This window comes from Rhinoderma darwinii, chromosome 2 (assembly GCF_050947455.1).
Source record: "Rhinoderma darwinii isolate aRhiDar2 chromosome 2, aRhiDar2.hap1, whole genome shotgun sequence".
NCBI lineage: Eukaryota > Metazoa > Chordata > Amphibia > Anura > Rhinodermatidae > Rhinoderma > Rhinoderma darwinii.
This window is the reverse complement of record NC_134688.1, coordinates 182,668,024-182,695,042: the sequence shown is the minus strand read 5'-3', so window position 1 is coordinate 182,695,042 and position 27,019 is coordinate 182,668,024. Positions and strand designations below refer to the sequence as shown.

The following is a 27,019-nucleotide window of genomic DNA, read 5'->3' as shown; positions in this document are numbered from 1 at the left end:
GCGCTATATATATATATATATATATATATATATATATATATATATATATATATATATACACACACACACACTATCAGGAGTGGATTTATCTTTTCAGGATACCCGTGATATAGGGTTCTGTATTTAACCCCTTAATGACCGCCCACCATCTTTTGACGTCAGGCGGTGCAGGTACTCAGTCTACAGCGACGCCTTTTGGCGTCGCTGTAGTAGAGGGGGTTTAACGGCACCCTGGTGACATCTGCACTAAAAACCGGCTGTAAGTAACAGGTCCGGTTCTTAGTGCAGCCATCAGGACCTGCCGATTTCGTCGTAACAGCATGTGACCGCTGTGACAGCCAATCACAGCGGTCACATGCTGTTACTGCGTACAGAGCCGCCGGGAGTGTCTAAATGACAGCTCCTGCTCTAAGAACGAGCTGTTGCTAGCAGCTCTGTTCTTAGAGCAGTGATCAGGAGCCAATAGTATTGGTTCCTGATCTTTTGTGATCACTATGAGATCCAATCATAGTGATCACTACTGTAAAATAAAAGTAAAAACATGTATCTGTTTCTCCTCACTGTTCTAGCTGTGGAGAGAAACAGATACAAGTGTGTCAGTGTCCCCACACAAAATCACTTGTCCCTTACACAGTTTATTTAAAAAAAAAACATTTTTTTCAGTATTTTATAGTATATACATAAATATATTTACTGTATATACTAAGAATCGTACTATAAACTACTTTCTTTTTAGGGTACGCTGTTAGACGGCGTGTACGCTGTTAGGCCTCATGCACACGACCGTAGCCGTGTGCACGGCCGTGATTTTCGGGTCGGCCGGCTGCGGACTGTCAGCCGCAGGCCGCCCACAAATCGTGGGACATGCACATCACGATTGTTTTCAATGAGCCCGGACCACAGAACAGGGCCGTAATAAGACATGCCCGTTCTTTCTGCGGTCTGGGCTCCCGGGCCGTGCAAGGACCGCAAAAACTACGGTCGTGTGCATGGCCCCATAGAAAAGAATGGGGCCTCAATTCTCCCGTGGATTTTCGGGGGAATTGCGGCCGCAAAAACACGTTCGTGTGCATGGGGCCTTAGACGGCGTAGGGTGCTGTTCTGGGCTTGGGTTTACGGTTTGTGTTAGGCGTAGGGTGTAGGTTTAGGTTTAAAAGAATTAAACTTTTTTTTTTTTTCAGTGTTCTTAGTTGATTAGGCTTCATGCACACGACCGTGCTCGTAATTACGACTCGTAATTACGAGCACGGCCGGCCGGCCGCTTTTGCGAGCCATGCTGTCATTATAAAGTATAGCAGCACGGCCCGTAAAATAGAAAAATAGAACATGTTCTATTTTTTTTAACGGCACGGGCACCTTCCCGTGAGAAAACGGGAAGGTACCCGTGGGTAACAGAAGTCTATGAACCAGTTATTGCGGGTCGTAATTACGGGTGTTTTTACGGTCGTGTGCATGAGGCCTTAGTTGATAAAAAAAAAATTGAAACCACTAGTTCCATTTATTATTTGCGGTTTAGACTGTATTATCATTATGGCTGCCAGAAGATACAGCGTTGAGGAAGCCTATCAGATGCTATGCTCCGATACGGATTCTGCATCTGAAGTTGAGCTTTTAGGGTATGTTCACACGAGGGCGTCCGTAACGGCTGAAATTACGGGGATGTTTCAGCCTGAAAACATTGCCGTAATTTCAGCCGTAACGGCATGTGCAGGCGCTTGAACGCCGCGTCAATTACGGACGTAATTGGCGCTGCTATTCATTGGAGTCAATGAATAATGGCTCCAATTACGGCCAAAGAAGAAGTGACAGGTCACTTCTTTGACGCGGGCGTCTATTTACCCGCCGTCATTTGACAGAGGCGCGTAAATTACGCCTCGTGTGAACAGACAAACGTCTGCCCATTGCTTTCAATGGGCAGATGTTTGTCAGCGCTATTGAGGCGCTATTTTCGGACGTAATTCGAGGCAAAAACGCCCGATTTACATCCGTAAATAGGCCGTGTGAACATACCCTTAGGGTATGTGCACACGAAGTGACCAAAAACTTCTGAAAATACGGAGTTTTCAAGGGAAAACAGACCCTGATTTTCAGACGTTTTTTGAGCAACTCACGGTTTTCGCTGCGTTTTTTACGTCCGTTTTTGGAGCTGTTTTCATTGGAGTCTATGAGAACACGGCTCCAAAAACGTCCAAAGAAGTGTCCTGCACTTCTTTTGACGAGTAAATATATAGACTCCAAACAGAGTTGTGTTAACGGCTGGAGACTGCTTAAAAGCACCACTGTCCCCCCAAAATCATCTAGGCAGCTCCATACACAGATAGTTATAGCACAAAGAGACAAGAGAGCCTTTAACGCCAATGTATCAATATATAAAAAATTATACATTTTATTTGGACAAACAACATATAAATTAAAAAATGAACAAACAAAGTATGACTCCAGAGAAGTTACGGAGACCGCACTCACAAACTGCTACACACAATGGTATATGGGCAAGCAAATATCCAACACTGTATAGACCACCCCACAGTTGAAATCAAAGACAATGCATAGCATAGGATTGACTGGTCAAATCAAGGGACTTACCCATGTGTGAGACAGAAGGTGAGAGTGTCTGCTCCGCTGTATACCCCGACGCGCGTTTCGCCACGAAAGGCTTCCTCAAGGGGATATATGATATTCTCTGGAGTCATACTTTGTTGGTTCATTTTTTAATTTATATGTCGTTTGTCCAAATAAAATGTATAATTTTTTATATATTGATACATTGGCATTAAAGGCTCTTTTGTCTCTCTGTGCTATAACTTCTTTTGACGAGGCTGTATTTTTACGCGTCGTCGTTTGACAGCTGTCAAACGACGACGCGTAAATGACAGGTTGTCTGCACAGTACGTCGGCAAACCCATTCAAATGAATGGGCAGATGTTTGCCGACGTATTGTAGCCCTATTTTCAGACGTAAGACGAGGCATAATACGCCTCGTTTACGTCTGAAAATAGGTTGTGTGAACGCAGCCTTACTTGAAAGCGACAGCGAAAGTGTCGCTTCAAGGGATTCTATGGATATGAGACCCAGCACCAGTGATATGGGAGACGGCGCAGTTGCCACAACGTCCGTTCCAAGTGCAGCCCCTGAAATTGCACAACCCCACCAAACCGATTTAGTGTGGGAACCCACAAGTCTATTTTCTCCCACCATAAATGACTTTATTGCTACTCCTGGCATAAGTCCCAATGTCAGTAATTTTTCACCACTAAATTATTTTAATATTTTTATTACGGACCAAGTTTTGGAACATTTTGTGCAGGAAACAAATTTGTATGCCAGGCAGTACATTGCCAATAAGCCTTCGTCACCTAAAGCCAGGTTGTGGAATCCCACAAATTTCACAGGGCGTCTCTCATTCCGTCAATTCATACCCTCAAAAAGTGCAAAATACGGGGTAAAGATCTACAAGTTATGTGAAAGCACTACTGGCTACACATGTGCATTTAAGATCTACGAGGGTAAAGACAGTGAATTTAATCCACCAGGGTGCCCTCCAAATATTGGTACCACTGGTAAGATTGTGTGGGATTTAATTGGCCCTTTCCTACACAAGGGGTATCATGTATACACGGACAGTTTTTATACCAGTGTGCCATTGTTTAGCGCCCTTCATTGTGCCAACACCGGAGCCTGTGGCACAATACGCAGGAATCGCAAAGGTTTCCCACGTCAACTTGTGGATAAAAAACTACGAAAGGGGGAGTCATGCACTTTTCAAATTGAGAAGATGCTGGCTTTAAAATTTAGTGACCGCAAGGACGTCTACATGATCAGCACTGTCCATTCAAGTGCAACAGCAACTATTAGAGAACGTGGGGCCTCTGCAGATAGACAAAAGCCTGTGTGTGTCATCGGCTATAACAAATTCAGGTTGCGATGCAGAACGCATTTGTCCTGTACAAAAAAATCAGCGAGCAGGGCGACATTCTTTGAATTTCAGGAGAAAGTGATTGAAGATCTCCTATTTCAATCTGCAAACCAGAGAGTAGTCCATGAATCAGAGGATGTACACCGACTTGTTGAAAAACATTTTTTACACCCCATCCCTTCAACATCTAACCAAAAATACCCCAAAAACTGTGTCGGGTCTGCAGCAAACGAGGACAGCGAAGTGAGTCACAATATTATTGTTCCGCTTGTCCTTCCAACCCTGGTCTATGCATAAGTTCCTGTTTTGTCCTTATCAATACACTATGGGCTTTATTACAGTTTTGTTCGGGTTTTTGGTGGACCTCTTACACCCGACAATACTTCTAGAAATAGCGACATTAATTTGGGGAGTAGTGGTTCTTTACTGTATCTATACATACGGTGTGGGACACTGCCCCTTTATATATTCTACAGATGATTGGTTGTTTTGTGCACATGGCGGTTCCTACCTTGCCGGGCAGGGGCTTGTTATGGTGTACCGCGTCACTTGGCACATTCGTCCCTTATATAGGGATTGATGGAGCTAAAGAGACGTTGTATGACCAGTCACTTTGAATAATAAAGTCATTACAGCCCTACAAATTTTCTTTCATCCCGTGAACATGCTCTAGTTTTCCACATAGCTGGATACATTCTTCCTCCTTTTTTTTGGGATATATTGCCTTTTTCCGCCAACAGTTTAATACATTTTCCCACTCTAACTTACTATATATCAGAGCGGGTTGATATACATAATGTCTATGGACTGACATGATTTCAGGACAGCTGCTTTCTTAGCACGACATAGTCATAGGGTGTAGAAACTGTTAGGGACATCTATTTCTCAATCTAGAAAAGTAGAATCCTCCCATTTTCAAAGCAAAATGTGTGTCCTGAAAGCCTCCGGGTGCTCCCTTCCTTTTGGGTCCTGCCGTGTGTCCAGGAAACACATTAGGGCCACAATGGGGATATTTTTGAACACAGGAGAAACAGGGTGATACATTTTCTGGTGTATTTCCTTATTCTCATGTCCTCTGTACAAGAAATCTGACCTTAAAATGACACATTTGTGAAAAAAAGTGAAATAACATTTTCTTTCCACCTGCTTTGCATTAATTCCTGCGAAAACTGTGGGGTCAAAATACTTAGTACACACCTAGATGAATACCTTAAGCGGTCTAGTTTTCAAAATTGGGTCATTTATGGGGAGTTTCTATCTTTTTGGCAGCTCAGTGCCTCTATAAATGTGTAATGGGACCTGAAACATTTTCAAGCAAAATGTGTGTCCTGAAAGTCTTCGGGTGCTACCTCCCTTTCGGACCCTGCAGTGTGTCCAGGCAACGCATTAAGGTCACAATGGGGGCATTTTTTAAAACAGGAGAAACAGGGTGATAGATTTTGGGGGGTGTTTCTTCATTCTCATGGTCGCTTTACAAAGAAATCGGTCTTCAAAGTGATACTTTTATATAAAAAGTGTTTGTTTTTTTTATTTCAATTTAGCAAAAAACTGTGGGGTCAAAATACTCACTACACCCCTAGATAAATACCTTAAGGTGTCTAGTTTTCTAAATGGGGTCGTTTATGGGGAGTTTCTATCGTTCTGGCAGTTCAAAACCTCTCCAAATGTACAGTGGGGCCTAAAACATTTTCAAGCAAAAATGAGACCTGAATGCCTCCGGTTGCTCCCTTCCTTTCGGGCCCTGCCGTGTGTCCAGGCAACGCATTAGAGGTCACAATGTGGGCATTTTTGAAAACAGGAGAAACAGGGTGATAGATTTTGGGGTGCATTTCTTCATTCTCATGGTCGCTTTACAAAGAAATCGGTCTTCAAACTGTGGGGTCAAAATACTTACAACACCCCTTAATAAATACCTTAAGGGGTGTAGTTTTCAAAATGGTGTCCCTTGTGGGGGTTTCCACCATTCTGACACCTATGAGCCTCTGAAAACCTGGCTTGGTGCAGGAAAACAAAATGTACTTCAAAAGTTATAAAATCATTACTAAACTTGTAAGTCTTCTAAATTGCTCCAAATTTTTTTTTATTTTTTTCAAAAGTGCTGCCAAAATAGAGTAAAGCGATGGAAATATATATTTAATAAAAAAACATTGTACAGTATGTGTGTACATATGTGACATATTGCAGTTAAAAATAGGGAAAAATTATAATTTTTACAAAATTTCTTCAAATTTTCTATTTTTTCATTAATTTCCGCAAATCTTATCAGTCTACTTTTACCACTAAAATAAAGTACAACATGTGACGAAAAAACAATGTCAGAATTACTTGGATATTCAAAACTTTCGCAGAGTTATTCTCTGATAAAGTCAGACATACCAGATTTAACAAATCTGGCTTGGTCATTAAGGTCTTTTCAGGCCCGGTCATTAAGGGGTTAATACTCTACATAGTAGACGGAGGTCTCTTTATATATACACACATACATATTTGGCATTCTAGTACATATTGTCTTCCTGTATCAAATAGGAGTGATAAAGGTTTTTCCCCTTCACTCGTAAAATTCCATTTCTCATTGTGGATTTTCTTCGCATGTCTATGATTGGCATTTGCCCTCTTAGGGTATGGCTGATTGGCGTTCCCTTCGTGACATGCGCAGCACGAATACTAATGCTTCTGACAGCCCGACATTTACGAGTCTGCATAGTAGCAGCTTGACAATGGTGATTACAGCACATGTTTTGTGTTTACGTTGGAGCCGGATCCTTACTCTCGGTGAGTCCCTCAAGTGTAGTGATATCTACACATGTGCACGATCCTATCTAATTATATACAATTAAAATATTGTTAGCCTATATAACTTTCTGTAATGTATTATGTTATGTATTACAGTCCTGTTGTGATAGTATCTTTATAACACATTCCTCACTCATTTAATGTTGCATATATGAATTCACTATGTACCTTTTGGCAACCTTATATGTGTTGTTGCATTTTATTGGCACTACTTTTTTATAATATTGGTTCTCTTATAAATGTGTGGTCATGACATGAATCTGTTCACTTGAGAAAGGCTCCTGTGTTGAGCTGAAACGTTGTGTGTATATGGACCAATAAAGCACCTTTTTCTAATTCGCTTATACCTTGGAGTGCTGCCTGATTTTTGGATCATATATATATATATATATATATATATATATATATATATCTATCTAACTATATATACACGTGTGTGTGTGTGTGTGTGTGTGTGTGTGTGTGTGTGTGTGTGTGTGTGTGTGTGTCTTTTGTACATTGCGGTTTGTAGGGAGTGGTGGGGTCATTCATGCACACTACCGCTCCATTCAATGGCTAGCTCCATCACTGCCCATATTTATATTCAAGGTCTACGGGAAAGAACAGAGGTAGCCGGGCCCCATAGGCATTAAGTGGAGCGGTAGTGACCACTGTCCCTTTAGAACACTCAGAGTCCCCAGTACTAAGGCCTCATGCACACAAATGTATTTTTGTCCTCCCGTAAATACGGGTCCTTGGTCACACGTATTCGACCCGTATTGCACCAGTATTTACGGACCCGTGCCGTCAGGGGTCCGCTGTCACCAGTATTCCACCCGTATTTACGGGCACGTTTTCGCTGCAAAATTGCACTGCACTAATCGGCAGCCCTTCTCTCTATCAGTGCAGGATAAAGAGAAGGGACAGCCCTTTCCACAGTAAAAGTAAAAGAAATTCATACTTACCCGACCGTTGTCTTGGTGACGCGTCCCTCTTTCGACATCCAGCCCGACCTCCCTAGATGACGCGGCAGTCCATGAGACCGCTGCAGCCTGTGACTGGCTGCAGCGGTCACATGGGCTGAAACGTCATCCCAGGAGGCCGGACTGGAGGAAGAAGCAGGGAGTTCTGAGTAAGTATGAACGTCTTTTTTTCTTTTTTTTACAGGTTGATCTATAAGGTGATTGGTAGTTTCTGTCCAGGGTGCTGAAAGAGTTACTGCCGATTGTTTAACTCTTTCAGCACCCTGGACAGTGACTTCACTGACGTCGCCTAGCAACGCTCCCGTAATTACGGGTGCACACACGTAGTCACCCGTAATTACGGGAGCCCCATAGACTTCTATGGGCCTGCCCGTGCCATAATTACGGCCTGAAATAGGACATGTTCTATATTTTTCAACGGCACGGGCACCTTCCCGTAAGCATACAGGGAGGTACCCGTGGCCAATAGAAGTCCATGGGCCCATAAAAACGTGCCGTAATTTACGGGCGTTTTTACGTTCCTGTGCATGGGGCCTAAGACAGCGCTGTTGACATGTAGAAATGAACCCTAGGTGTTTAATCACAATTTTTTAAATAGCCATGATTTTTCAGGGGTAAGGATAGAAAGAACTAATAATAAAAACAGGTGGTAGGACTGAAGTGAGCTGTGAGTGGTACACACTGCAGATTATGTGCAGATGGGAATTGCATCATTTGGTTTTTGTGTTTTTTTTATAAATTCTTTTATTTTTGTTTTGTAACAAAGATAAACAGACAATCAGACAAAACCTTCAGAACACACCAATGTGGTATTGACATCGGCCTCAGGCCAGTTACTTACATAGCAAAAAATTTCAGTGGGGACAAAACAAGTGCAGTATCTCTCAGAATGGTTTTGGAAGGTATGCAGCTATGCACCCTGAACCCGCAGTGATGCATAAGACTCCATTGTAAAACAGAGATATAGTGAAGAAAGAAATAATAATACAAGGGCAGAAGGAAAGAAAGGGAAGGATAGACATGTGTCTGACATACTTGAGCCTAGGGAAGGGGACCCGGAGCCATGATGGCCGTGTGTTCCTCAGAGGATTGAAACCTGATCTATTCCCGCCAAGTTTTGAGGAAGGAAGAATGGGACCCTTTCATCGATGCTGTGTGGTCCTCCATTCGCAATCTCCTGGATCTTGTGACACTACATGCCAACCGTCGGGGGACAGGTCTGTCTCCACAACGCAGGTACACATGCCCTCGCCGCGTTCACCAAATGGCGAACGACTGAGCACCTATACATGGACAAAGGCATTTCACACAGATGGAGCAGAAAAAGGGCCGGGGATCTTGGAAGGGAAAAATCCGTAAATTTAGAGGAAATGCGCCACACCTCGGACCAGAAATCAGCCAAGAGTGGGCAGTCCCAAAAAATATGTAAGATTGTACCCACATGGTCCCCACATCTCCAACACAGAGGTGAAACCGCTGGAATCATAGCGTGCAATCTGGAAGGCACCATATACCAACAAGACAGAATCTTAAACCCTGCCTCTTGATATCTACTGGCCATTGAGGACTTATGTGTCATGATAAACAGACGATCTCGCTATTCAGGAGTGAATGAGAGCCCCAGATCACGTTCCCAGCTAAGCAGGTAGGAAGGGATGCGCTGGTTAGAGGGCGAAACCAAAAGCCTGTATAGTATAGACAGGGAATGTGGCACCGTGCCCGTGCCTGTGCATAAAAGTTCGAATGGGGAGCTATCACGCGAATACGCCGCCGGATTAGTTAAGCTCGCCAGGAAATGTCGTAGGATCTGACAGGGACTGTAACTGCGCACCCGACATCCAACTCTCCTCCTGCAAGAAGTGCGTCGCACGTCCCTGACCCGCCCTCAGCCATAGCAGGAAAGGGCCTCCTTCCCGCCCCGGCGGAAAGGCAGGCTTACCCAAAATCGGGTACAGGGGAGAGGGGGACGGAGAGATCTCTGCCCTAGGAAAAAGCCGCGACGCAACTGCCAGGGTAGGCCCGATCGTCGGGTGTGTCCGTGCGGCCAGGGGAGTATATGCACCTAACCACGGTAAGGTCTGCAGGGGGACCGTTAGGAATGCCTGTTCCATGGACACCCATTCCTTAATCTCCTTATGTCTGAACCAGTCTAGGATTCGTGCCAAGTGGGAGGCGTGATGATCGGAGATAAAGTCCGGAAGACCCACCCCCCCCCTCCCACTTTGTACGAAAAAGCATGGAACGGGCAATACGCGCAGGTTTCCCCGCCCAGATAAATGTGTAGGAGAGACAACAGAGATTGAAAGAACGGGCGTGTGACATGTATCGGGAGGGCCTGAAAGAGATACAGAATCCGCTGCAAAATATTCATTTTGAAAATTGCGCACCTCCCAAACCATGTGAAAGTACCCGAAGTCCACAAGTCCAGATCCCCTTTCACCCGTTGAAGCAGCGGCGGGAAGTTCACCGCATAAAGGCGAGACAGGTCCCCAGGAAGCTGCACCCCTAGATATTTAAGGGAGTCTCTTGCCCATTTGAATGGAAAGGACTCTGACAAGTGGTTTTTTATTTTTAAACTTGATTTTAAGTAGAAATTAACAAAAGTGAGGTTACGTTATTAACACGCAAAAAGTTACAAGCCTAACATAAAGTAGGAATCACAATATGCATATTAAATCAATTTACTCGTTGAAAGAATGGCTATGTGGAAATGTCAAAATGGCCATGTGCAGTCAGCAGGAAGATTTACACTGGCTAATAACAGGATGTGTGCCAGGATGTGTCTTTGAGCAAACTATAGTGAAGGAAACTTATTTTCCTCCAAGACCAGCAAAGCCACATGCTTAAAGTGGCGTGGAATGATTGACTGTGTGATGCCTCCTGTTAATAAACGTGCCAGTTAATGCCACTTGTCGCAAATGGAGAGGGACAGAATTCTTGAACAGAGAGACCTTGGTTAACACTCAGGCAGATCCTAGGCCAAAATGTCAGCAGGACGCGAATCTCTGCACGGACTAATCGTCTGATTAAAAGAATGGCGCATAGTGATCCATTCTGTTCTGCAAGTGAAATTGGATGTCACATCACAAGCCTAGGGCAGCAACCAGCGTTGACAAAAACCATCAGAAGACGTTTGCACAACATTGGGCTACGAGCCAAACGTCCAGCTACATGTGTTCCATTGACCACACGCCACCGCACTTAAAGGCTACCATGGTGCACAGCAAGACAGAATTGGAGGCTGGAATGGATGTCTATCCTCTTCAGAGTGGAGTCCAGCTTTTGTCTCAGACGCAATGATAGCCGGAGATTGGCCTGGAGACCACGTGCGCAACGTCATGAAGAGGCCATCACAAGGGAACGTCATATTGATCCTACTCCCAGATTTATGGTGTGGGGTGGCATAATGTACAGTAGCCAGACCTCTAGTCTTCATTTCAGGTAAACTAACAGTTCGGCGTTAAATTGATTTGGTTGTGGAACCAGTGGTACGGTCATTTCTCCAAAGCGTCCCAGAAGCAATTTTTCAACAGGACAACGCTAGGTCGCATGTTGCTCGTGCTACTTTGAGTAGCCTGCATGGCCCAAATGTGCTACCATGGCCTGCAGCGTCTCCGGACTGGTCTCCCATCAAGAACATCATTGCTAGGCAATTTCAAAGAGAGCTGCCAGTAGCTAATCTTGATGATTTGTGTGCCCAAGTGCATTCAGGGTGGCATAACATTCCTCAGACAAACATTAATAACCTCATTGATAGCATGCCAAGGCGTGTATTTCTGTGCATGGTGCTCATACTCAATACTGCATGAACCAAGATGTTTGGAATACTTTGTTTCCAGTTTTTTTTTTTATAACTTGCATATCATTAAGATGTCTATCAATGCTGTGCTTTCCATAATTCCAATACTTTTCCTTCTTGGTGTTGCAATTTCAATGTTGCGGAGTGTACACACACACATATGTGATTCATATATGTGGGGTTAGTGACTGCCTTCATTTTTTGTTCTTGCACTCCTCCCATTCTGCGCTGGGTGATTTTAATTATTTTAACCCGTTAGTGACCGCCAATACGCCTTTTCACGGCGGCCACTAATGGGCTTTATTCTGATGCATACGCCTTTTCACGGCGCTGCATCAGAGTAAATAAACAGAGCAGGGAGCCATTAAATCTCCCTGCTCTCAGCTACCAGAGGCAGCTGATGGCTGGGGGCATCCCTGCTCGAATGGGTGAGATCGATATCAGTATCGATCTCACCCGTTTAACCCCTCAGATGTGGCACTCAATAGCGAGCGCCGCATCGGAGTTGTTTTGGAGAGAGGGAGGGAGCTCCCTCTCTCTCCCACCAACACCTGACGATAAGATTGCCGAGTGTCTGTGTCTCCAATGGCAGAGTTACACTTATTTGGTATAGCCGCGTCCGTAACGACCCCAACTATAAAGCCATTACATTATTTAACCCTCACGGTGAACGCCGTAAAAAAAATAAAAACAATGGAAAAATTGCTGTTTTCTGTGAATCCTGCCTTCTAATTTTTTTTTTAAAAAAGTGATCAAAAAGTCGAATCTACTCAAAAATGGTACGAATAAAGACTACAAGTCGTTCCGCAAAAAAAAAGAAAAAAAAAGGCCTCATACAACTGCAGCGCCGGAAAAAAAAAAAAAATAAAGTTATTGCTCTTATATGGAGACACAAAAACAAGTAGTTTTTTTTTAAAAAAAAGTGTTTTTACTAAAATATTCAAAATCTGTACAAATTTGGTATCGTTGTAATCGTAACAACCCGCTGAATAAAGTTAGTGTTATTTATACCACACGGTAAACGGCGTAGATTTAGGATGCAAAAAAGAGAGGCGAAATTTCAGATTTTTCTCTATTCCCTCTATTCCCTCCACAAAAAAGTTAAATAAATTATACGTACCCCAAAATGGTGCTATTAAAAAAATACAACTTGTCCCGCAAAAAACAAGACCTTATACAGCTATGTCGACGCAAAAATTAAAAAAAAGTTATAGCGCTTGGAATGAGACTATGGAAAAACGTAAAAAATAGCCTGGTCATTAAAGAGGCTCTGTCACCAGATTCTGAAATCCCTATCTCCTATTGCATGTGATCGGCGCTGCAATGTAGATAACAGTAACATGTTTTTTTTTTAAAAAAAACGATCATTTTTGGCCAAGTTATGAGCTATTTTATGAAATGGGCAACTGGGCGTTTTTTTTTTTCGTTATGTCCAACTGGGCGTGTATTGTGTTTTTAACTGGGCGTGTTTACGTGTATGACGCTGACCAATCAGTGACCAGTCAGCATCATACACTCATCTCCATTCATTTACACAGCAGCGATGTGCAGCCACATAAACAGAGATTAACGTTACTGCAGTGTCCTGATAATGAATACACATGAAATGCAGCCTGGACGTCATGTGTATTCAGAATCCTGACACTTCTGAATCTTTTCTTTGAGATTTCTAGCACGGGAAACGAAATCTCGCGAGATTTCGGAGATAAAACGAGATTTTGTTTCCCTTGCTGCAAATCTCACAGAAAAGATTCAGAAGTGTCCTGATAATGAATACATATGACGTCCAGGCTGGATGATCATGTGTACTCATTATCAGGACACTTCTGAATCTTTTCTGTGAGATTTGCAGCAAGGGAAAGAAAATCTCGTTTATCTCCGAAATCTCGCGAGATTTCGTTTCCCGTGCTAGAAATCTCAAAGAAAAGATTCAGAAGAGTCAGGATTCTGAATACACATGACGTCCAGGCTGGATTTCATGTGTATTCATTATCAGGACACTTGATTAACGTTAATCTCTGTTTATGTGGCTGCACATCGGTGCGGTGTAAATCAATGGAGATGTGTATGATGCTGACTGGTCACTGATTGGTCAGCGTCATACACGTAAACATGCCCAGTTAAAAAACACAATACAAGCCCTGTTGGACATAACGGAAAAAAAAAAACGCCCCAGTTGTCCATTTCAAACCTCATTTGCACATTATATATATATATATAAAAAATAGCTCATAACTTGGCCAAAAATGAACGTTTTAAAAAAATAAATATGTTACCGTTATCTACATTGCAGCGCCGATCACATGCAATAGGAGATAGGGATTTCAGAATCTGGTGACAGAGCCTCTTTAAGGTTTAAAATAGGCTGGTCATTAAAAGGTTAATGCTGGTTCCTAGCATCCTCAAGTATATACAGGCTTAGATCCAGTTCTGGGTGTATCAACATCATCAAGTCTGTCTGGGATTACATGAAGAGACAGAAGGATTTGAGGAAGCCTACATTAGTTTTCTAAGATATCTGTAACAACCTCCCTGCTGAGTTCATTTATAAAAAAATAAAAAAAATAAATAATAAAAAAAAAAAACTGTGTGGAAGTGTACCTAGAAGAATTTAAGCTTTTTTGAAGGCAAAGGGTGGTCACACCAAATATTGATTTGAGTTAGACTTCTCTTCTGTTCATTCCTTTGCATTTTATTAATTGATTAAAAACTATTAACACTTCTATTTTTAAAAGCATTCTTACTTTGAAGCATTTTTCAACATTTTCCTAAATCTTTTGCACAGTACTGCAACACACACATCTGATTTTACGTTCCATATACTGTATACCTGTGACTGATGCTACTAGCAGGCCGCTTCGGGTTCCGATAGTAACCTGACGCTTTGCGTCTATTGTTTCGACCTACGGGGGCAGAGATTAGGATCTGCCCACAGCAATGGACAAGTGTCACAGTGACATGGCGCTGTCCGAGTGGGCTGAGAAAAGGGCTCGTTCTGCCCTGTGGGTGGGGCTAAAAGTATATAAATAGCCTGCGTCTAACCGCGCACATTGCAGTCATACATCAGTGCCGTCATGGTGATCTGCACAACAAGGGCACTTGATAGAGACACTGAACGGTGCGCTAGCTGTCCCTGTTGTGAATTAATATACACCTCTGAGGAAACATCCAAGTAATAGAGGGATGTAGAAACGCATTAGGTGTTCTACAGATGTTCTATGTGTTAGACTCAACTACTAGTCCAGGCAGGGATCAATTACATTTGTTTTGACTCTCGACAGGGAAATTGCTACGTTGTAACAGGTGATTGGCTATACCACTGCACATTTGCCGCCTGTTGAGACTATGTCATGGTCGCTCCCTGAATGGTTAGCCCGTTAACTGGAAAGAGTTTTTGGCTAGGTTAGCCAAGTTTTTTATGGTAAATTAAATAAAATAATTTTTCAGGTGGATTTAATCTATACAGTCCCATAGGCTCCCATGTTAGAAAAACAAGCGCAGTATACATATTTTTGCGGGATTCTTCAGTCTACTACGCTATTCCATCCTTCAAAAAAAACAACAACAAAAAAAAAAAAAAACAGTTATACTGAGGTACACCAACACGGCAGACACTAAAAGTACACTCTTTTGGTCTGTCAGGCAAATGGAGCTCTATGTACACGTTTATCGCATACGTCGGGAGCTTTCCCAACATACAAGATTAAACGCAAATGCGAAGCGGGCCTAAGATGTGCTTATGTAACCTGAAAACACATTTTCAGGAACTAGGTTCTAAACTCATCAGAAAACAAAGGCAGCGAAGCAAAGTATAGATCAATACCGTAAGGAACTAATGGCTAAGTGACCAATACATTGAATTCAATAACAGTTTGCAGGATAATTCAACTTTACCTGTAAATCGGTCTTCAGCCATTTTGAATCAAATCTTGATTGTGCAACCAGGGTGAACTTTTCTGAAGACATCTTGCTTGCAGTACACTGCCTAGGATTTAAAATAGAAATAGATTAGGAAACAACCTTCAATACACTGACAATAATATCAAAGAATATTGGATAACATTCGCCTAAATTTCACACTTTTTTTTTTTACTAACTTATTGCCTGGAGATACCATGTGTGCAATATGGTTTGTAGATGTGGCGCTATATTCAGACACTGTTTTGTTTGTTCTAGATCTCTTTGCTTTCATATTTCTGTACTACGTGAGAAATTACTGGCCTGCGTGCCTATTGTTCATTTATGCTTGCTTGAATGCATATATTTTAATAAAAACAAAATTTTGAAAAAAAAAAAAAAAAAAAAAAAAAAAAAAAAAAAAAAAAGAATATTGGATAACAAAGTCTTGGGAATTCATGGTATATATTTAAACCTGGTTTTTCTAGAACGAAAAAATATTGCATCAACCAGTAACTTTTTTGTTCGCTCACACATGTATACCATCAACGTGAATGAGCGTTAAACAATGAACATTTCTACGTCTCCCAAACCTGCGTGAAGTTTAATATTGGTAGTAGTTAGGATTGGTGAATTATGGTTTTAAAACACATGCATTAGCTTAGTGACGTTTTGAACAGAAGTGTTCTCACGCATAGAATAAGGGTCTACACGCCTAACATATGCTCTGTTCTGGATTTGAACTCGATCAAATAAAAAACGTATACTTTTTTACGTATGTGCTGGAGAATTTTGTTCCTTTTTGTTTTCCAATTTGTGAATGTTTGTTAGCCTGCAAGCTCCGTTGCACTCCACTATTGAGGAACTACAGATACCACAAGACGCATCTGGTGAGCACACGCTTTGCTTTTTCGGTTTTCCCTACATGGATTGTACGTGTTTATCCAGCACATCCCACAGATGCTCAATAAGATTGAGATTTGGGGAATGTGGGGGCAAAGTCAACAACTTGAACACTTTATGTTCCTCAAACCATTCCTGAACAATTTTTGCAGTGTGGCAGGGCACATTGTCCTGTTGAATGTAGCCATAAAGGGTGTACTTGGTCTGCAACAATGTTTTGGTAGGTGGTACGTGTCAAACTAACCCAAGTCTTCCCAGCAGAATAATGCCCAGAGCACCACACAGCCTCCGACTGCTTGCAGTCTTTCCTTAGTGCACCATGGTGCAATATCTTTCCCTGGTAAACGATGCACACGCACCCGACCATCCACATAATGAAATAGAAAATGTGACTCATCGGACCAGGCTCCCATGCCAGTTGTTGGCATTTTTGGCAGTAGACATGGGTTAGCATGGGCATTCTGTCTGGTCTGCAGCTACAAAGCCCCAAACACAGCAAGATGAAATGCATTGTGTGTCCTGACACCTTTCTATCATTTGCCTACATTAACTTTTTCAGGTATTAGACACTACATACCGGGAACACCCCACAAGACCCGCTGTTTGGAAATGCTCTGACCCAGTCATCTAGCCATCACAACTTGGCCCTCGTCAGTCACTCAGATACTTACGTTTGCCCACTTTTCCTGGTTTCAACAAATCAATTTCAAGAATTGACTGTACACTTGCTGCCTAAAATATCCCTCCTCTCGATAATTGTCAATAGATAACCAGTGTATTTACTTCAGCTACCAGCAGTTTTACCCGGTTGAGGACCGCCCACTGTATGGCAGCGGGCCAGGTCCTCAAAGCCTGAAGCATATTATACATACAGCTAGGATTTAAGCTTGACTGCTGGGAACCCTGAATGGATCGAAGCGGTTTTCACGGCTTCTGTCTTATCTGTACACAGACACACTATTGGTACCGGTGGTCAAGGAACTGGTCACATGATTGTCGGGATGCTGGTAGTAGGAGGCTTCTGCTGGGTGTAACTAGATAGGGCTCTATTAGAGCTGGTTTCCCTTGTAACTGGGGCTGCCATAAAAATTACACATAACATAGCCCCCCCATCCCCCACACACACACACACCATTGTCGCAATGCTAGCACTGACCCAATTACCTTAGACATGTAATATCAAAATTTACAATAGACGGTGATTACAGATAAAAGTCTACCGCTCGCTTCCTCCCACTCCATTAGCCGGAACGTAGAGACATATATGGTCTCATCCTTTTGAATGGGTGCCATGTAATACTACTACATTTTTCCATATAACGGATGCTGAAGGGGAAAGAAGTGCTCCCTAACAATACAAGCTGATTGTCCAGGGTTCCAAGAGCTCGACCCATGACAAACAGCTGATCACTGGGGCAGCTTCTTGACATCCGCTGCAAAACATGGATTCTGGGCCCAGCAACCATTTGAGTGTGTATTTTTATGTTAAAAGTACTACATACACTGCGTTTTTGCTTGTGGTGTATTTGTTGCATTTGTGTGGTCAGTGGCATTTATTTTTTTCCCAAACGCAGCATGTTCTGAGTTTTTTCTGCCAATTTCAGATAGTCTGCTCTATAACAATTCAAAAACGCCATAAAAAAAAAAAAAAGAATGTACAAAATGACACTATATGAAAAAAAAAGCATAAAAAAAATAAAATTTAAAAAAAAAAGATATTTTTAAAAGTGCAGGAAAAAAAACGGATTTTAAAATAAAAATATAAAAAAAGTGTGTAAAGGAAGCCTTGGGGTAGTTATCCAGCTGAGTGGTCCAACCATGCTTAAGTTATAGCCTTCTAATATGGGCCATATTTTGGGCTAATATCTCCTGGTGTGTAGTGGAATTAATTATAGAACTGATTTTCACAAGCGCCTCTGGGCCACAAGCAGACAAACAGCCCCAAAGCATCAATGATCCATCACCATATTTGATGGTGGGTATCAGGTCCTTTTCTTTGTACGCGGTCCCTTTTTTGCCTACTGTGACAATGGTGCGGATGACCAAAAAAGTGAAACTTCTGTCCCATATGACCAGATCACACAACTCCATTTGTAGTTCCAACAACATTTTCTGAAGTTCTGGTCCCTCGTTTTGTGGCTTGCGGTTAGTAAAAGCTTCCTCTGTGGAACTCTTACAAAAAGCTTCTGGTCATGAAAATGGCAGATAGTGGATTTGAAATGTGAAAACCCTAAGGCCGGATTTACACGAGGGTGAGCGTTTTGCGCGCGTAAAAGGCACTTAACAGCTCCGTGTGTCAGCAGCATATGATGCGCGGCTGCGTGATTTTCGCGCAGCCGCCATAGTTATCACACTCTGTTTGTATGTTTGTAAACAGAAAAGCACGTGGTGCTTTTCTGTTTTCAATCATAGTTTTTACCGCTGTTGCGCGAATCACGTGCGTCACACGGAAGTGCTTCCGTGTGCTGCGCGTGATTTTCACGCACCCATTGACTTCAATGGGTGCGTGATGCGCAAACAACGCACAAATATAGGACATGTCGTGCATTTCACGCAGCGGACATACGCTGCGTGAAAATCAGACTGTCTGAACGGGCCCCATAGACTAACATAGGTCCGTGCGAGGCGCGTGAAAATCACGTGCATTGCACGGACGTATTACACGTTTGTGTAAATCCGTCCTAAGGATAACCTAAACTAGGCAGTTGTAAAACGGTCATATTTTGGTTAATCTTCACTTTGTTAGGCTCTCCTCACATCTGCGTCGTGGTTTCCGGTTATAAAGGAAACCAGGATGAAGTGCTGGATCTGTCATACAACGGACAGGGTCTATCGGGTTCTGCTGTGGTTTTCATTGTTTGGACGGGAAAAATAGCACTGCTATCTTTACCGTCAAATATGACAGAATCTGCAATGGTGTTTCTCGCTGTATTTGGGGCAGTAGGATTACGCGTCCTCTTCCAGGAAATTTTTCAAGTCTTCCATACTTTAAAGCTTTTTTTTTTTTATATCATCTCTGAATTTTTATTTTCCTGAAATGTGATTAACCTCTTCCCGACATCCGCTATATATATATATATATATATATATATATATATATATATATATATATATATATATATATATATATATATATATACATACATACACACACACTAATGGTTTGCAGTATATCTGCAGTGGTATATCTGCAATGGTTTGCAGTATACTGAGTCTCCTGTGAAGCCCTGCGGGAGGCAGGGCTCCATAGGCGTACAAAGATGGCAGACCTGGGGGCTTTCATCAGGCCCCCAGGCTGCCTTGCCAAGCAATGGCACCTCGTCACAGCGGGGCCCGTTGCAATGTTACAGGGGGGCCATCCCCCCTGTTTCTAACCACTTAGATGCAGTGGTTGCTATTGACCAGCGTTCCTGCTCGTTACACTGAAAAGTCAGCAGTAAGATACAGCCGACACGCTGATTCTATCGAGCGGGCTCAGCCTGCGCCATAGTCCCCCACCCAGGTAGAGGGGGGGGTGTGGATAGAGATATATATATATACATATATATATATTATTAAAAGTTCTGAAAAAGTACCCTTTCCCCATTTTACCCCTGAAGCTTTGCGTAAAAAAAAAAAAAAAAAAGGTTTAATATAACGGATACCGCCAAGTCTGTAAAAGATTGAACTATCACAATATATCATTATTTAAACTGCATGGTGAACGCCATAAACATTTTTAATTAGAACACCAGAATCGATTTTTTTTTTTGGTCACTTCATCTCCCACAAAAAATGAAATAAAAAAGTGATCAAAAAGTCGCATGTACCCCAAAATGTTACTAATAGAAAATACAGGTCGCCCCGCAACATATAAGCCCTCATTCCGAGTCAACAGAAAAAAATAAATTATGGCTCTGAGAATATGGTGACAATATTTGTAACAATTAGTTGTTTCCTTGTCAGGGTACGTGCACATTTATTTTTTTATTTTTTTTAAACGGCTGTTTTTAAAAACGGGCGAGTATAAAAAACGCCCCGCCAGAACAGAACACTGTTTTTCCCATTGAAAATCAATGGGCAGATGTTTGGAGGCATTCTGCTTCCGATTTTTCTGAACACTGTAAAAAACGAAACCCCCAAAAGATTGGGTAAATTGCTGTTTTTTTTCCTATTCCACCCCACAAATCAATTTTTTCCAGTTTACCACTACATTATATGGACAATAAATGGTGCCGTGAAAATCTACAACTCGTCTCGCAAAAAACAAGCCCTCATATGGCTATATCGATGGAAAAATAAAAAGGCAATGGCTTTTGGAAAGTACGGAGGAAAAATAACGAACGTAAAAACCCGAAAAATGGCTGTGGTGGGAGGGGGTTACTGGTAATTTCAACAGACTACTACTTTTTTTTTGTCCACAACCATCTGTCTCATTTAACCGTGCTTTCGTTTTATCCATATTGATGAATGAAAGGGATTTTACGTGTGTCAAATTTGTAACATTTAAAAATATAACTTTAGGGATGTCAATAATTGTGACCCGAAGGCTTCAAAAGAATACATACATACGTCCTGCAGTCTGTTCTCATTAATACAGACACCTATTTAATGATGTTGGGTCAATAAATGCATCTGATTGCAGCTGTTAGAGAAGCAAAGAATAGCTTAAAGCCTAATAAAAACAGAGAGCTCCACGCCCTCAGCACCAGCTGTGCCAGTACTAATAGTGGGCAACATATGTGACAAAGCAAAAAACATGGAATTGAAGAATGTCCCAAGGTTATTCAAACCACTCCAATGAACTCATGAAAGTGGTCGATTATAGAAATAATTCTGTGGCCGCTTCTACCTCCTAAATCTTCAATTGATATCTTTTCATTTGTAATACGGCCATCATAACACGAAGAGCATTAATGCTTTGAACATTTATGAGAACATTTTGAACTACATTCCTTTTACAACCATTACTGGCCATTTGTCTACATAGAAGATTTGGGTGGGGGAGGGGAGGTAGCCTAAACTAGTGTAATAGGTTGCCAACAAATGTCTCAAAATGGTGAACCAAAGGTCAAATAAAAGGAAGCCTTGTTGCCCATAAAAGCCAGAGTCCATTTTAATTTAAAAAACAAAAGCCGAGCTCTGTCTACATATCATAAAAAAATAAAACCCCTTCGGAATCAGCATCAAAAAATGCCCGAAACTGCCTCCCATTGTTTTCAATGGGAGGCGGATTCAATGAGAGGCGGAGCAACATGCTCTTTCTTCCCGCGGTTCCATTTCTGACCTCTTATTAAAATCAATAGGAGGCAGAGAAAGCTTTTTTCGCTGCGCTTGCTGCACGTGGCACTAGAGTGCCACGACCGAAAAGCGCAGCGAAAAAAGCGGCAAGAAAGTGCAGGCAGGTCAAAATCTGGCTCAAAATTCCTGAAGGATTTTTTCTGTTTGCAAATTACTTAGTGTGAACAGGCATACGGCTGTGCCCATAGCCACGGCTGCGACTGCAGCAGCAGCCCGCATTTTAGGACAGTGCTTCCATGCAAAGTATGGAAGCAGGGTCCATAAAAAGCAAAAGATAGGACATGTCCTATCTTTTTCAGTACACTTCTACGGCCCGGACATATAGGAAAGATTCTACCTCTCCTATTTTTTCAATCCACTCCTTGTTGTGGCTTAAAAAACTACCCCAAATCTGCACTGTGTGAATATATCCTAATAGAACGAGATTAAATGACATTGAATTTGCTTGTTGCTTCCCACATTCCGAGTTTTTCCTTGTGTCTGTACGTGCCAGCCACTCAGAGCCATGCGGCATGGCGTGACAATGCTGGGAACACAATTATTAATTTAAAGTGCTCTTATTAAAATAGTCTACATCTGCATTAGCAGTAGTACCAGCCCAGACGGAGATGTTCATGCGGCATTGAAATAAGATGCCATCCATTAAAGAATGGAATTTAAAAGCAGATATATTTAACAAAATCCATACAGAACGTTGTAACTTATATTTTATTATGTAACAGAAATTGTATATTGCTCCATTTCTGTAACACACCCTGTCAAATAGAATCCACTTTCCTTAACTATTATTCATGGTGGAATAGTGGTTTCTGACCTCTCTGGCCATCATTTTCCAAAAGTATTATTTAGTGTGGCAAGTAGAAACGAGCACAAAAAGCACCCAAATCCCCATCTCCAGTGCCAACATATCTGAGAGAGGTTATTGCTTCTTTTACAGTAGACAATGAGGGTTGCAGCACACTGGATGAGGTTTGATCCCCCACCGATGGTTGGAACGTGTTCTATATAATCTACAACTATACACCAGTAACGGCATGTCGCCTCATCTCTAAAGGAGATCAGACCAGTTAGGCCTCAAGGCGGCACAGCGAGTCCCATAGTGCTCTGTACTAGGGAGCCGTACAGAAGTAAGTGCCGTCATACAATGCTCCGCCAGGTGCCGAATGTACTGAGCTATTCGCCCCTTAAAGAAGGCGTCGTGGGGAGAAAAGAGGTTTTCTGTCGGATTAATACGGAATCCAACAAGGAAAAATCCTCAGTATGCGTCTGTAGAACATCAGATCCATAAGGTGGTATAGTAGAGTCTCCATGGACTTCTATGGCCGCCCCATTAGGTTTCTTACAAAACTAAGCCGTAATACGGCCGCTTGTATGAGGCTTCGTTCACATCTGCATGAGATTCCGTTCATGGGTTCCGTCAGACCTTTCCGTCAGGGGAACCCATGAACGGAATCCAAACAAATATATAGAAACCATAGGTTTCTCTTTGCATCACCATTGATTTCAATGGTGACGGATCCGACGCAAATAGTTTCCGTTTGTCACCGTTGTGCAAGGGTTCCGTCGTTTTGACAGAATCAATACCGCAGTCGACTGCGCTATTCATTCCGTCAAAATAACGAAACCCTTACACAACAGGGACAAGCCTATGGTTTCCGTTTGTTTCAGTTTGGATTCCGTTCATGGGTTCCCCTGACGGAAAGCTCCGAAAAACCCACGAACGGAGCTCTGACGCAGATGTGAATGCAGATGTCTCTGACACACAGGATCCACCTGTTAGATGTAATCGATAACAGGTGGATCCTGCAGTAATTGAACCAGTCAGTGCCGGGGACCTTACAGATACAGGCTTCAGCACTTGATACAGCTGCTCTGTATACAGGATACAAAGCAGCTGTATCTCAAGAAGTAAAAATTATTTGTAATAAAAAGTAAATATAAAGTTGCACCAAACACACTGATAGTCATGTGTATATACATACACACAGATATATATATATATATATATATATTCATTTCAAAAAGCTGTACAAAGCCTTTAGCCTCTTGTGGTTTCCCCTCACTTTTTGAAAACATTGCTGTAATTGTAGCAGGTGCATGGGCGGTCACAATGTTATGCACATCCCCAGGCCCAGTATTCATTTGGACAGGCAGGTACTTGCAGGCTGTATAAATCATATCAAACTGGGGCACTAATAACCCCAAACCAGTTGCAGCCTTCTACAGAACAAATTCAGCAATTGTAGCTACTGTCAAAAGGCAAATAAAATCTGCCATATACCAAAACTAAAACATCCTGATTGTCAGTGCAAATAGACTTCAACTGACAAGAATCTTATGTCTGAGGGGGAATGTCAAAAGTTTCTGCTAAACCGACCAGACAGAGTGAGGCTATGTTCACGTCTGCATCGGGTCTTTCCGTTGTTCTGCTACGTCAGAGGAGCAGAATAAGGGGAAACCGTAAGTGACAGTTCCGTTGCAACACGGAAACCAGCGGCGACCGACAGAACCCATTGACTATAATGGGTTCCATCAGCTTTTACAGGTTGTCCGTGGTTTTACCATAAACAATTCTATCCAATAATCTCGGCCGGATCTGCGACGGAGGCCCAATGCAATGCTGAGCCTCCAATGCAGATGTGAACAAGGTCAAAGAGTCAGTAGCATAAAGAAAGGCATAGACAGCCAGATGTCTCGCAATCTATCTGTTCCTGTATCCAAAATGCTCTGACAGCATAGAATATATGAGAAAAGGGACAGAACAGAAGACCTCAAGGAGATGCTCCAACATGTAGAAAAACCTGTGATTTTTGGGCGCGTTTGATTGTAAGGGTATATTCACATGACTTATTTGCGCCAGTTTTTCAGGCCGTAAACGGCCAAAAAAATTAAAAGCAGAGCGCCTCAAAACATCTGCCCATTGATTTCAATGGGAAAAAAGGCATTCTGTTCCAACGGGGCGTTTTTTTACGCGGCCGTTTTGAAAAACAGTAGCGTAAAAAACAAACACCAAAAAGAAGTGATTGTCACTTCATGAGACGTTTTTGGAGGCGTTCATTGACTCTATAGAAAAACAGCTCCAAAAACGGCCGTAAAAAACACGTTTGCTTAAAAAAACGTCCGAAAATCAGGAGCGGTTTTCCCTTGAAAACAGCACCGTATTTTCAGACATGTTTTAGTAAGCGTGTGAACACACCCTAAGGGTATGTTCACACGGCAGCGTCCGTAACGGCTGACATTACGGTGCTGTTTTCAGGAGAAAACAGCACCGTAATATCAGCCGTAATGGCATGTTGAGGCGCTATTTCGCTGCGTCCATTACGGACGTAAATGGAGCTGTTTTTCCATGGAGTCAATGGAAAACGGCTCCATTTACGTCTGAAGAAGTGACAGGCTGTTCTTTGACACGGGCGACTTTTTTACGCCCCGCCTTTTGACAGCGGGGCGTAAAAAAAATTACCGTCTGCACAGAACATCGTAAGACCCATTCTAATGAATTGGCAGATGTTTGCCGACGCTTTGGAGCCGCTATTTCGGACGTAATTCGGGGCAAAAATGCCCGAATTACGTCCGTAAATAGTGTGTGTGAACATACCCTTAGAATAGAATGGTATATTCACAAGCAGCAGATTTGTGGTAGAATTCCTATTCATCTGAATGAGACTTGCAGAAAAACACGCACTTGCTGCAGGAGCAACCCATTCAGATAAATGGAACAGATATTCTGCAATAGACCTGCGACATGTGAACATGCCCTTATCCTTATTGCCACATCTGCCTATAAAACCAGACCACAACTACTCTGCACATTATATCTGCAATACGAATATATCAGACAAACTAAGGCCCCATGCACACGAATGTAAAAACGCCAATAATTACGGGCCCATAGACTTCTATTGGCCACGGGTACCTTCCCGTTTGCTTACGGGAAGGTGCCCGTGCCGTTGAAAAATATGGAACATGTCCTATTTCAGGCAGTAATTACAGAACGGGCAGGCCATTAGAAGTCTATGGGGCTCCCGTAATTACGGGTGGCTACGCGTGTGCACCCGGAATTACGGGAGCGTTGCTAGGCGACGTCAGGGGATAGTCACTGTCCAGGGTGCTGAAAGAGTTAACTGATCGGCAGTAACTCTTTCAGCACCCGGGACAGTGATTACCGCTGGAGTTAATAGTATTTAAAGTTAACTTACCCAGAAGTCCCTGCTTCTTCCTCCAGTTCGGCCTCCCGGGATGACGTTTTATCCCATGTGACCGCTGCAGCCAATCACAGGCTGCAGCGGTCACTTGGACTGCCGCGTCATCCAGGGAGGTCGGACTGGATGTCAAAAGAGGGACGTCACCAAGAGAACGGCCGGGTAAGTATTAATTTCTTTTACTTTTACGAGAAAACGGGCCCGTAAATACTGGTGGAATTCGGGTCAAATACGGGTGACAAAGTACCCGTATTTACACCAGTATTTACGGTAGAAAAAAAAATACATTCATGTGCATGGGGCCTAAACAAGGGGCAGATGTAGCCAAAGAGTAAAAATAAAAATAATTGGATTATTGATATAAACCTATCAAGGCACACAAACAACAGATTTGAAATTCCTTTAAACCGGCATTCGATACTGCTAAGATTCTGATTGTCCGGCAAAGAAATGGAAAATAATCTGGCACCTATAAAGACCAGACACATTCAGCCTCTACTTTATGTACATTTTATGACATTTTGAAAAGACACCTGATAATCCTGCACCAATCAAATCCCATTCAAGGAGGATTAAAGGGCAGCTACTGTATACAAGTACAGACAGACCCCTACAACAGCTCTTTTATACAATACATCTAGTGTGGTGCTGAAAGGGAGAGTTCCCCCATAGGGAGCAGCCATTATAACCGGTTATATTCCCCTGCCTTTCTATGGCTATCACGATATCATTCTAATACTGTGCCTCAGGGAGGAAAGATGAGAAGAAGAAATGAAGCTCCCATGAGCTGGACTGGATGATCATCTGGATGTGGCTCAGGGCAGCGCCTGCTCGTTTTTTTACAGATGACGCCTGAGGCCCCACTCACCTGATGACGGCCTCGCTAACCTGCGAGGGGCAACAACCCCTGGCGGGTCACGAACACAGCCTGCCACAGCAGGTACCCAGCTCACCCGTCAGGATCAAGCGGCCTCTGTGGGCAACACAGGAAGAACAAGACGCAGCCAGCAGCACACTAGCCAATCACACAGCAGAACACAGCAACACCAACAAATCAGCGACATGGACGGGCGGGACATCCTCTCAGAGCTGCAAAGAGGCTGGGTGAGGGCGGAGCGTTGACGTCATGCCAGGAACTGTCACATGACATGTTGCCAGGCGTCTAGAAGCGTATACTGTGCGTATTGTACACAGAAACATGCCGGCCGAGCTGAGGGTAGGGCGGGAATCTGGTTGGGGACGTTCAGGAACGTAGGCCCATTCTGACGAG

At 42.7% G+C, this 27,019-nt stretch overlaps 1 protein-coding gene across 4 annotated transcripts in view; it reads right to left on the bottom strand.

Annotated features, from left to right (window-relative positions):
- The window catches only part of HERC2 (HECT and RLD domain containing E3 ubiquitin protein ligase 2), a 200,087-nt gene extending 173,325 nt beyond the window's left edge, over positions 1 to 26,762 (bottom strand). For all 4 annotated transcript variants that reach the window (XM_075852579.1, XM_075852582.1, XM_075852580.1 and 1 more), the window contains exons 1-2: positions 26,618 to 26,762; positions 15,365 to 15,455 (exon numbers count right to left, since the gene is read on the bottom strand). In XM_075852579.1, the coding sequence (XP_075708694.1) occupies positions 15,365 to 15,436 (72 nt within the window). In that variant the 5' untranslated portion in view covers positions 15,437 to 15,455; positions 26,618 to 26,762. The remainder of the gene's footprint in view (positions 1 to 15,364; positions 15,456 to 26,617) is intronic.
- Positions 26,763 to 27,019: the final 257 nt, after the last annotated feature.